Genomic DNA, 13,143 nt, shown 5'->3' on the forward strand with positions numbered 1-13,143 from the left:
TGGATGAAAAGAACTGGTACTAGACAACTGCAAGTGTTGCACCTTGTTAAATACTATGTAACTATTAGGTAGAGAAGTCTTCCATTGAATGAAATGTAACATTTACCCAGATAAACACAGACATTTGTCTATCAGATAGTTTTTGTTCAATACACTGCAAAAGAACTGGAAAGAAACCTAAGCACGTTTCACATTTGGTCATGCTGAATCCACTTCTGGAATAGTTATCAGACTGCTCACCTGCAAGGAAGGTCCTTTCACAGCATCTGATTCCTTGTTGACCTTCCAAGCCTTTTCTGTGTTATCTGACTGTGACACATTTGACTCAACCCATTCAACTGAAGAATCCTAAATACAGAATTTAATATAAAGAAGAGTATCTTAAGATACATCGATAAAATTTATGATACTTAACAAGTATATAACTAGCCAAACTTGATGCTGATTGCTAAGCATTACTGATGTAATTCTGTTTATTATTTTAAAATATTGATAATAAAAATGTAATCTTGATAGTCCCACAAGGAAATTGTTCCCTTACAATCAAAGCATACTGCTAGACTTCATGAGTATGTATGTGTGTAACACAAGTTCAGACCAGCAGTTGACTAGCAGCATAATGCTACTAAAGTTAAAACCATCAAAAAAAATTCAATAACAAATGTTTTCACGGCATTACGAAAGCAAAATTAAAGAAGTCTATGTTCATTAATATGTTTTATTATAAAAAAGTAAACCAGTAACACAGGTAAATCTAAACCAGTAATCTAAAGCTCTTTACATGCTATCTTCTCCCATTTTCCCACCTGACCACCTACGCTTGCAAACTATGCACTGCGATTTTACACTTGAAGCAAAGAGCGCTTCATTGAATAGCATTTCTTTGCTATTCATATGAACCTGTTATCTAAATAAGAGACTCTGGATCAAAGGAACCGGGATTGTGCTGTATCCTGGGACTCACTGATGTGATCTGAGCAATTTTGATGACTCCCACTGTAAACATGGGACATTTGTGGCTTACTTCCCATACTTAAAGCATAGTTGAATTCTGATTGCCTGTCCCAGGAAAATAAATCTCCTCACACTGCACGTTCATTCACTCAGAAAATTTTTCATATCTGAAAAGATAAATCTTTTTCAGATTCTCTGAAAAGAACAATTACACTGCTAATGGACTTGCACCAAAGCACTGGGAGGGATGTTTTACACAACGTGGCCAGAAAGCAGCACCCTGATTTGTAATGCAGTCTCTGTACTGTTTTGCCAGATGCAAAATCTGTACTGACTACAGATGCAAATGCACAAGCCTAAGCCTTCCTTTAGAAAAGTGTACAACTCCCAGCTGAATATCTATGGAAAAAGGCAGCAGTAATTCATGCTTAAAATCAAAGTCAAACATGCAATTTTAGACACATTGTTTTATCACATACCATTGACTGCAGAGAATTATGGATTTTTCTACTCTATCCTAGAAGTCACCAAAAATCAAGATTTTTTCCCCACATTTTCTCTGCTGAAAAACTGTAAATTTATTTCCTAATAAGTGAATTGAACATTTTAAAGTTCTGAGGCACTCACAGCATCTTCTGAATTGATTCAATACTTGCTATATTAAAGAGAGAAACTTTGCCACAGTTTTTCGCAATAGTCAGTCTTAGTATTATTAACTATGTGTACCCATGGAGAATAAAATGGTGCAGGTTTTTAAAATATCATTTGAAGCACTTTAAAGTTTGTTACTTACTGAAGAGCTATCACTGAAGTCATCCTTCTTTTCAGATTTATGTTTTTTACTTTTCTTCTTTTCTTTCTTAGATTTTTTTGAATGCTTATCCTTTTTCTTTTTTTTCTGCACAGAATGTTCCTACAAGTAAATGTTTGTAAATGAGATTCAGTAAACCAAGTCACCCACACACGAGCGGAACAATCACAACTTACTTACCAAACCGTACTGAGAAAGGTAAAACACATGGCTGGTCATAGCTACATTTTACTTCTAATACCCTCCCCCTCTCTTCACCTTGGGGTGGAGGGGAGCAGGAGGAATATGCTATGCCTCACACCCATAACCAGCTCCCCACCCAGCAGTACCTTTTTCACTGGAACTAAGGCACTACAATTCCACACAGAAGACCATCTACATTATGTTTGTTTCAGTCAAATCTATTTCCTCAGAAATGACTTCAATAACACGTGCCCTTTGTTGAAGCACCTGTACAAGTTTCTAAACCAATACTTAAGGTTGTGGTATCTGGTGGTTCCATTACAGCTTCTCCTGTGAATTACCACACATGGACTTAATACCAAGCCTTGTGTCCTCCAGAATTCTTCTCTATTCTTGTCTGGTAGGGCTTGCTCATCTGCATGTGGTAGAAATTAAAGCTGGAACTGAATGACTAGGTTTTTTTCCTCGAAGTGAAAGATTATTTCCACTTAAAATAACCTAAATTTGAAGCATAAGGAATTCAGAAACTGGAAGGTTTTCTCTATCACCTTAAAGCCCTCAAAGCTTCCTGTTCATGTGGACATGCTGCAGAGCCAACAACACAATTCAATGACGTACAGTTGCATCACCTTTTCCAGTTGTTCCACACGTTCATTCACTTCAGGAAGCATCCACGTATCTTCACCTCGCAGATGTTTTTTCAGCTTGCGCCTCTCCTCCTTCTCATAATTAATTTTGGCCTAAGACAAACAGAGAAGAAAGATAACCAAATGGAGTTAATAGCATTAAGTACAGACACCTTTGTAAGCCACGTCGACACAATCACACACCATTTTAAGGGCTGTACTTGAGAACTTCTCCTTTCAGAGGACAGCAATAAAAATACTTTAGGATTATGTTTTAGCTGAGTTTCCCATTTGGCATATTATGCACACTCCTTCCTCAAGTTACAGCTTTGCAGCTCCTCTAGCACTGATTTCCTTCTATCACACTCAGTAAGTGATGCAACGACATTCAACTTCCATTCTTAATTCAGTGAAATCTCCTGTTCTTACAGCCCTCGTGAACTGCATACTATATGTATACAATACAGTGGACTTACCTTCTGATTTTCTACTTCAAAAAATTAGCTGGGCAGTTATACCACTGCCAAGCACAGCTCACTCTCTATTAATTTTAGAAGTAACCGCTAGCAAGCCTATTTTTGTGCACATTCAACCTTAGAAGTATCTCCGCCAGGTGCAAAATTTGGATTACAGAAGTGCAGGCTCTCAAGAAGCATGTAAGTACTGGCACTGTGAGCTGCCAGATGTTCTACCACTTCTGGTTATGGAGAGAAAAATGGGAATATTTTTATTGCTAATTCCGAAAAATTAATAATCACTGTAGCTTCAACTCCTGTAAAGGATTCCTGAAAACTATGTGAATAAAATAAGGACCTTTCCAGCCACTGAAGTTTCCTCTGTTGCATTCAACACAAGCCTGGTTTTCACAAACAAGTTCCTTCTAACATGATTAGTCATTATGAAAACTCTTTATCCCAAAATGCAATCATCACACTTGGTTAAGCAGGAAAAACTTTAAATTATTACAACTTGACTTCTGCAGTGTCTTCAACTGCTTGAGATAAACCATGCGAGTTTTACTGAAGTCAAAGCAAAAGCTGAAAGCAGAATTTGGTTTTCTTCCTGAGTTGCTGAGTTTACCAGACAGCCTTTGCAATGGTAAACCAGGGGACTGCACACAGGAAGAGTGACAATGTTACATAGTGGGAAGCGACTGTGTCCTTTCACACATTACAAAAGTATCAAACCACAAAATCATTCTCCTGATCCTTTCCTGTTTCCTCTTCAAGTCTTCCTCCTGAGCATCATTCACTGTTCTCCTTCCTGTATTTACTCCCCCAGCACCCTCCCAAGCCCACCTCTGCTTCACATTTCAGACATTTTCTTCTTAATTTGGAGCTGGAGAGGGGCTCCCTATCAATTAGGGCTCTCATTTATTTGTTGTTGTTTTTGTTTTTGTTTTTTTTCCTGTGATTCAGGCTCATGCCCTCCTCTGTAATAAAAAGCATATTTTAAATGAAATTACTATTTTCCTCATGTTGCAAAATTTACAACTATACCTTGAGTTACGTGAAGCTAATGTTACAAATAAGGTACAAAGGAAACTTTTATCCTTCTGATTAGGTCTACAAATAAGAAAAAAAAAACACAGGCAGTATTTATGCAAAGGAGATACGTGATCCTAATAAAAGTGGCTGATCACAGCTTTGGCTGAAGTGCACAAATCCATATTCAGGGCACAGAGAGACTTGAGATCAGCATTAAGCTGCAGACCGCTGTCTCCCGAATTCTGGCTGGAACAGGCTTGTGTGAGATGAGTCTGTGGCGGCAATGCCACCGGACTGCTAAAAAGCGGGAGGCGCAAAAGCAGCAGCCTGAAGTTGGATCTCCTTACACAGAGATACTACAGAAGATTTGTAACAATATCCTAACTAAAAACAAACGAGAAAGCTGCGTAGCCATTTAGAAAGACTCCAGAAGTTACATTTTCACATGAATTATCAATTTAACACCCAGCAAGAAAGGCAGAAGCAACAACCTCTGGTCCTTCCAATCGCTAAAAACTATTTACCTCCCTCTACCATCACATTACAATATTTATTTTTATAGCTGGTGAATGTTTTTCCCTCACAGCACACCCCTAATTATTTAAAGTGTCACCAGGGAGGAGGAGGAGATTTGTCTGCATTACTTTATTAGCTCCAAACGTCCTTCCTATTCCACTTGCCTTTTATAATCAATCACACAGGGCTTACTAGCATCCATCTATTTTTTCTTCCTTTTCTACATTTTATAATTAAGTCTGCTGTCAGCCTTATTCTGTGCTACGAAGGCCAACTAATAGTTTCACAGCTCCCAACCCACAGCAATTCAAGCCTTTATTTCAAATGGAAGTTCATTAATACAACTCATCCTTTCACCCTTACAGACAAGCTCTTAACATTTGGTACATTTTAAGTTGCCACCACAACACCATTTGTGAGCTTCCTTCTGGGGGCTGGAACTCGATGGCCTTTAAGGCCCCTTCCAACCCAAACCATTTTATGATTCTCCATAAATAGAGGATGTCTCATTTCTGAAATAACTCTGCTGCCAAGTAATGAATTAATTCTGCAAGTGGCAGAGCACACCAAACACAGAGGACCACTAAAAGCAACTAGCAACTTCTGTGGTACCCTAATAAAGTTGCTCGGTCCCATTTGAGGCAGGCATGAGGTGAAGTCTAACGCTGGCAAAGCTCTCTGCGAGGTCTGTTGGTGTCACATAAGCAATCACTTCAGAGCACTAGGTTAGTACTGCTTGCCACGGCAGCACAGCAAACTCTTTACAGCCTTTACCACACGCAGGCCAAAGGATCTTGGATTTCACAGTCCCATCTGAGAGAGGAAGGAAATCAAGCTCAGGGAAATTGCTTTCCAGTCTCATTACAGAGCTGAGGCAGGTCATGAGTCCCAGCCTGCAGGGCCACTAACCACAGTAATTGCTGCGTGAAGTAAAAATCCTGTTCCCAACAACTTGTAAAGCACAAAACACCAAAAGCTGCAAAAATGACAGCACATCACTGTAGGATCTAGCAGAAAGGATCAAACACCCTGCCAGTGGGCAGAATCCACAGGTCCCCAATAATTAGAGGTTGCTACAGGAGAGTACCTCACAGATGTCCAGAAGTGGGCATGCCTGCAGCACACCAAAACCCTGACCACCAACACCCTTTCCCGACTCTGTTTACCATTTCAGCTCTCACCAAGGCCACTGAAAGTTCTCCATACCACAACAGAGACCTTGCAGTTTCCCACCTTTCCGTGTGGCATTTCAGGGTAAGATGATCACCACCACCACACAACAGTTAACTTCTTCATTCAAAAGGAAGAAAACAATCACTTTTCCTCCAAGTAACAATCAGAAGATCCACAGCACACCACCAGATCAGTACAGCATGACAGAGACAAGCGACAAAGAAGCCAAGCTGCTCTCAGGGCCAGCTGCCGTGGAAGGGCAGGGCTCCACTCCCACTCCTCCTCCATGCTCCCACCCCATATGTTCCCAGCATTTTCCTTGCATTTCCCTGCCTGTCACTGTACTCTGGCCTCAGGGGGAACTACCCCAACAGAAAATGCATCCCACCAAGAGCAGGGTACAGCTTCGTGCACATCAAGCTTCTAAGCTGGCCCCCAGGCAAGGTCTTGAAGGCTACCAGTTTCCATGCAAGAAAGAAGAAAAAAGATGTGTACTTTGGGTCCTGGGAGGAAGGAGCGTGGAAAAACTTTTGGCAACAGCTTTCTGTTAGGCAAGTTCAAAAGAGAAAACTCTTAGCCCAGTCCTTAAGATATCAAAACGAGGAATCCAAAATCCAGACACTGAGCTTCAACTCATGATTTCAGAACTATCTCCTGTCCTACCATAAAATCGGTCCCACCCATTTGCCAATTCTGATATTAAGCTATCAGAAAGGTCGCTGTGGGCGGTGTTGCTCTCCCAACTTGCACCACAGCAAAGCTCAGGGCTGGGAAGGCCTGGTTACCTGAGGGCACATCTCCAGGGAGCCCAAACAACCCCTTCCTACCATCCTGATGCTCCTACACCAGTTCTCCACCTGAACATGATGATTTTCCTGAACAGTGTCTGCTTTTCCTACTCTCAGTATTCTGATTATCCTTACACCCCTGAAGCTTTACCAAGGAGGACCTGCAAAAGGGCTGAGCTTCCACCCCAAGCTGCCACAGCTGAGCTGTGCCCGGCCGCTGGTAACCTCCGTCTGCTCCAGCCGTGCCAGCTGGAACATCACTGCTCTCTGCCACCTCCACCTGCCAAAGGGTGCAGAACACAGACCACTGATAAGATTGAAACCATTTAAGCTTATTGTGATTGGTACTCATTACAGAACAGAGTTTAAAGAAGAGGCTAGAGAACTCACAGCCAGGAGCACCCAAAAGGAAGGACTCACAGAGCCTAACAGTGAAGGCAGCAGCAGGGCTCTGAACGACCTGGCTGTTCAACCAGAGGCACTGCTTGCAAAAACGTATGTCAAAGTGGTTTAAAAGAAGTCTGAAAGCCTGTGGAAAGGCAGTATTCCTTTCTCACTGCTGTAACTCTTCTAATTTCAGTCAAAAATGTGAGTACAGTACCACAGTACCACCTTCCTGTAAGACAAAAATTATTTTTCTGTTAAAAACTGAAGTGTCAGATGCTGCCGAAGCATTCCGCTACCTCTGCAAATCCTAGTCACTCCAACAACCCGATGGCTTTTCTAAGGAAACACCTACCCGGGCCTCAGGAGAACATGCTGATTTCATGGCTTACCTGGAGGTCAAAGGCTGTGCATTCTGTGATATCACTGCTTTTTATTTTAGGTTGTATTTTCAAAGAAAATAAATAAAAAATATAAAACAAAAATAAATGTAGATTCCGGAATCAAAAGCAAACACATTCCTGATTATAACAGATTGTACATCTCAAAATTATTTCAGAAATCTAAAGGACTAAAACTAATACACACAATTTCTTGTTTGTGCCGTAAGCCTGTTCCAAAGAATCATTTTATTTATATTGTTTCCTGAACATCTTATTTGTTTAAAATACTGAGTTCTCATTTACTTATACTTTTTTTTTTTTTTAAATCCCTCTGTATTGCTACCAAGAGAAACTCACAATCTCTCAGCCATCCCTAATGATTAAAAGACAATTTCTGAATAAGCAATGGCCAAATCACATCAGCCTTTGAGACCAATGAGTGAAAGACTCGAGGTCTAATTCACAGAGCTGTAACACTGGAAGACAAAAATACACGTAGTAGCACAGATTCAGGGACTAATTCAGGATTGAATTATTGCCAGTATTTACCAAAAAAAAATGTACTCACATCTAGGAAAGTACACATGCCTGCACTTACCCAAACATCTATCAAATTATCTTCTCCTTCTAAACTCGCAAACTGAAACAGTAGTGTCATGAACATATCACACTCATCAAAACAAGATGCTATTTCTGGAGCTTGATAACAATTTGCATGTCAACACTTAATTATTTGATTACTGATCATTATCCATAAACATTACCAGCTGCCAGGGTTTGAGCAATGCAGTTGGGAGGACAGACTGCACAAATAAGATACATTTCCAAAATTTAAAAGAGAAATCTCAATCAATGGGTTGGTTTGATTTTCATAAGAAGTAGGATAAAATCAAAACCAGCAAAACCAGGAAAGTTTAATTAATAATAATTAAAAAAAAAGTCAGCAAGAAGCAACTTCTGGTCAGCTTGTTTTAAAAATAAAGGGTAATAAGTCAAGTCTACTTCTACAACTGTTGCAAAATTTGTAATATATTTAAATCTCTTTTTACATATGTGGATGTGCAATTTGCAAATAGAAAAGGGTGAGCTGATCCTAGCACCTTATTGTGAGTTCAGAGATTTTGGCAGAATTGCTTCTGATAGGTCAGAGGTTGGACTCGATGACCTTGAGGTCTCTTCCAACCTAGAAAATTCTGTGATTCTGTGAATATAGAGTTCCCTTGGACTCCTCACTGTCCTAGCCATCAAGAAAAGGATGGTATTGGTGACCAGGTTTAAAGGTTTCCTTTTCTTCATTGCCCTAACTACATTCTCTATAGAACAGAAGACAGACTAAAATTTTTCAATATTTTATAATCATAAGCTGAGTAATTATATTTATAATAAGTAAATTTATATTTACAAATACAGGTTATATTTTATAATTAAGGTGAGTCAGTTGAACATCTCATCTTTCAGAAATGGAACTGAAGTGTTTATGTTCATGTCCATAAACCTCTAAGATTATTAGGAGTGAATACTCAAAGACATACACAGCCTCCCAATTCCTTTCCCAAAACAAACAGCAGGAGCTTCCAAGACTGCAACCATCAAATAAATGCCCTTAGAATATTAGCCAAAAGCTAGAAGTCACCGCTATTCTACTACCCTGCCACACAGTGCTCCCAACCTCCACCTGGCCTCCTGCTCCTTTTTTTAAGCCACACATACTGCAGTAAATCCGTCAAACTAAGCCCATTTCTTTCTTGCCTTCATGAGCAACAGGGTCAAAGTTCACAAAGATGAAGTCTTGCAGTAGTTTCCTCCCAATTCTGTTCTGCTCATACAGCAACATGCAGTCTGACCATAATGAGATTAATCTAAGTAAAGCAGAGAAAGTCAACACATTTAAAATATTAATCAATGCTCACTTGTCAATATTACCAATTATGTATACATTAATCAACAGACTGACATCTTTAGGAGTTCGGAAAACCAGAAATACTTTGGTTTCTACAAATGAGGACTGTTTACCTTCCCCAATAAGAGAAGAAAAACCAAACCACCGATCTGTCATTTGCAGTTTTTCCTGCCTAGAACTTCAGGCAGAATACCACTGAGTTCTTTTAATTTGTCTCTCTCCTGCTTTCTTCTTTCCTGAGCAGGCAGCGAAAAGAAAAAAAAAAAAAAAACTAAACTGCTTTTAACATCATTCAAAAGAGAGTTTATTAAGAAAGTGCTAAAAAAAAAAAAAAATTGAGTTCAAACTCCACTGAGTATTGGCTATTGCTAGATGTAATGTGTAATGATTTCCTTTGTTCTTCATTCCTAATAATCTCTACCACTTGAATAGCTTTTGAATGAGCAATGATACAGCACCTTTATAGATCAATATTTTTTCCCCAGTTATTACTTTTGAGTGATAAAAATTAACTGTGAGCACTGATGTATACAGAAAATTAGAGTTGCCTTCCTTGCACATACTGCCTTACTCTCACCTACATTTAGGAAGGGGAGAGATGAAATTCAATCAGTCAATGCTATCTTGAAATATCCTTCTGGAACACAAGTCCTGTGAGGAGCGGCTGAGGGAGCTGTGGTTGTTTAGGCTAAGGAAGAGGAGGCTCAGGGGAGACCTCATTGCTCTCTACAACTCCCTGAAAGGAAGCTGTGGGGAGCTGGGGGTCGGCCTCTTCTTGCAGATAACCAGTGATAGGACTAGAGGGAATGGCCTCAGGTTGCACCAGAGGGGGTTCAGGTTGGAAATGAGGAGACATTTCTGCTCAGAAAGAGCAGTCAGGCACTGGGACGGGTTGCCCAGGGAGGTGGTGGAGTCACCGTCCCTGGGGGTGTTCAAGGAAAGGTTGGACATGGTGCTTGGGGACATGGGTTAGTGGATGACAGTGGTGGCAGGGGATGGTTGGACCAGATGATCTTGGAGGGCTTTTCCAAGCTTAATGAATCTACGATTCTATCACATCCTTCTGCAATTCTTTGCTGTGTGTTTTTCGTTAATAAGAGGCAAGAGTATTTCCTCCACTGAAGTCGTGATTTAGAACACAAGATAAACACCTCAAGTAGCACAAAGAGAGGTGGAATTTGTGCATTTGGTTTTATTTAGCATTGCAAAAAACTGCAGATACTTTTTTTTTTTTTTTAATATTTCCACATAGGAATAAAATGTATTCATGGCATTTTAAAAACAGGCTAAATAATGTAATGTACTGTTTCTTTGTCAACTTGAAGAAAAAAAATAATGAAATTCGACACAGCATATCTTGTAATATAGCACAACTTACTGGTAAGAAAAGAAAAATAAATTCAGATTTTGTTCCAACCTAAAATCTCAAAATCAGATTTTCTATTATTCTTCAGCAAGGCTGATGAGCAGCATCTAGATCTAGAGGAACGTGTCAACATTTAGAGTTAGGACCCATGAAGCTACATCTACGTTACCATCAACGACCTCTTGAGACATATCCCAAGAGCAAGAATCACAGCCATTACAGCCAAAATATCGTGCTTTTTAGCACCAGCTTTGCCTCTGCCAAAGCCACCTTCACCCCTTTCCCCCCTACATCCCCATCCCTTTTCCCCCATCCTCTGTACGAGTAGGAGCCCTCATCACCAGCTTCAGCTTTTTCTCCATGGAAGCAGCTTTAGTTTCACTGCCATTGTGTTTCACTGCTGCAACCCAACCTTTCTCAGCTTTACTGTGTCTCCTGGAATTTTGAGTTATTTTAGTGATGACAGGTTAAATAGAAATTGGTTGAGTTTTCCACAGACTGCAGCATATTTAATATCACCATCCAGTTACTACGAAAACATCACAGAAGTGTTTAATGCTCTCTCTCTTACTTACAGTCAATAGTATTTTAGAGATATTTAGAAGACATAAAAGGCCATCCACGGACATTTGGCAAGACTAAGTCATGTCAAAATTTTTAAACAACACCCTCACAGAACAAGAACACTTCTATGTCACACTGCACTGCTGATGCAAGTAGAAGCAAAGAAGAGAAAAATGATTATTTGATATTGATAAACTACTCTGTCAATGCCTGACAGTGTAAAATGTTTGTACAAACAGAGCTGCATGTTCCCAAACAGCTTGCTGCATGAGAAGAGGTAAGGCAGGATAATGGTGCCCTACCTAAGTTTCACTTTCTTTAAGAATGTTTTGTGCACATCCAAGAGTTTCAACCGGGCGGGGGTGCACTCCTAACAGTATTATTGCATAGTGGTTTAAACAGAGCAGGAAGCGCAGAAAACATTAATAAAACAAAAAAGAAACTTCTGCAGGAAAATACCATCTGTTGCTAAGTGAAAGGCCACTCCCTCCCGCTGCTGGTAAGGGGGGAACACGCAGGGCAGAACTGTCCCAGAGCCGTGCAGTCCCAGAAGGGAAGCTGTGATGCTTAGGAACAGCTCCCTGTGGGCTCAGGGAGACACCTGCCTGTACCTAACACCCCCTCTGTGCCCCCTGCTTTGAGAAGTGGGGAGAGACAGCAGCACCAGCCCAGCCAGGACACTGCCACTGCTCCAGAAACACCTCTGTGCGGCAGGGTCTGCCTCCTCCCATGCCCTGGCGTAAAGCAGGCAGAGCCCCGGCCCCACCGCCCAGCACAACCCCCCTGAAATCACTCGGCGGCCAGCCCCTGCCCTGCCCTGCCCTGCCCCGCCCTGCCCCCGCTCCCCACGGGCTCCCCCCGGCTCCTCCACCCGCCCCCAGCCCGGGGCCGAGGGGCTGGAGGCTCCCCGCGGGGGCCGGGCCGCCCACCTCCGCCAGCAGCTCCTCCCGCTGCTGCCGCCGCTGCTCCTTCAGCGCCGCCAGGCTCGCCTCGCTCTGCCAGCCCGACGCCATTGCGGGCCCCGCCGGGCCGGGAGGGAGGGAGGGAGGCGGGCACAGCGCGGCGGAACGGGAACCGGGCAGCGGCGGGGCCCCGCCCGGAGACAGAGCGGAGCGGAGCAGCGCCCCGCATGGCTCGGAGCCGGGCGCGCAGAGCCTCAGCCACACAGCGGGAGCTGCAGGGGTCAGGGTCTGGATCCCGCCGGCATTCGGCCGCGGCACCTTCAGGCTCGGCGTGGTCTCACCTCCGCCGCTCCCTCAGGGTCCCTCTCTGCCCCTGCTCCCCGTGGGGTCCCTCCCATGGATGCCGTCCTTCCCGAACTGAGCCTGCGGGGGCTGCCCACAGGCTGCAGCTCTTCAGGAACTGCTCCCACACGGCTCCGTCCCACGGGGTCCATCCATCAGGATTAAGGGTTGCAGGGGAACTTGTGCTGCCTTGTGCCTGGAGCACCTCCTGCCCTCCTGCTGCACTCACCTTGTGGGCTGCAGGGCTGCTGCTCTCTCAGCTCTCACCCCTCTCTCCCAGCTGCTGTAGCACAGCAGATTTCCCCTTCCTTCCATCTGCTCTCCCAGAGGCCCAACCAGTGTCACTCATGGCTCAGCTCTGGCCAGCAGCGGGTCCCTTTTCACAGAATCACACAGAATCACAGAATTTCTAGGTTGGAAGAGACCTCAAGATCATCGAGTCCAACCTCTGACCTAACGCTAACAGTCCCCACTAAACCATATCCCTAAGCTCTACATCTAAACGTCTTTTGAAGACTTCCAGGGATGGTGACTCCACCACTTCCCTGGGCAGCCTGTTCCAGTGCCTCACAACCCTTTCGGTAAAGAAGTTCTTCCTAACATCTAACCTAAAACTCCCCTGGCTCAACTTAAGCCCATTCCCCCTCGTCCTGTCACCAGGCACGTGGGAGAACAGGCCAACCCCCACCTCGCTACAGCCTCCCTTGAGGTACCTAAAAAGAGCGATAAGGTCGCCCCTGAGCCTCCTCTTCTCCAGGCTGAAC

The 13,143-nt window shown here is 42.9% G+C and overlaps 1 protein-coding gene across 1 annotated transcript in view; it reads right to left on the minus strand.

Annotated features, from left to right (window-relative positions):
• The window catches only part of CWF19L2 (CWF19 like cell cycle control factor 2), a 67,738-nt gene extending 55,567 nt beyond the window's left edge, over positions 1-12,171 (minus strand). Inside the window, exons 1-4 of the mRNA XM_084307036.1 lie at positions 12,065-12,171; positions 2,578-2,688; positions 1,748-1,867; positions 241-348 (exon numbers count right to left, since the gene is read on the minus strand). Of these exons, the coding sequence (XP_084163162.1) occupies positions 241-348; positions 1,748-1,867; positions 2,578-2,688; positions 12,065-12,148 (423 nt within the window). The 5' untranslated portion in view covers positions 12,149-12,171. The remainder of the gene's footprint in view (positions 1-240; positions 349-1,747; positions 1,868-2,577; positions 2,689-12,064) is intronic.
• Positions 12,172-13,143: the final 972 nt, after the last annotated feature.

Source organism: Netta rufina, assembly GCF_964035555.1.
Source record: "Netta rufina genome assembly, chromosome: 1".
Taxonomy (NCBI): domain Eukaryota; kingdom Metazoa; phylum Chordata; class Aves; order Anseriformes; family Anatidae; genus Netta; species Netta rufina.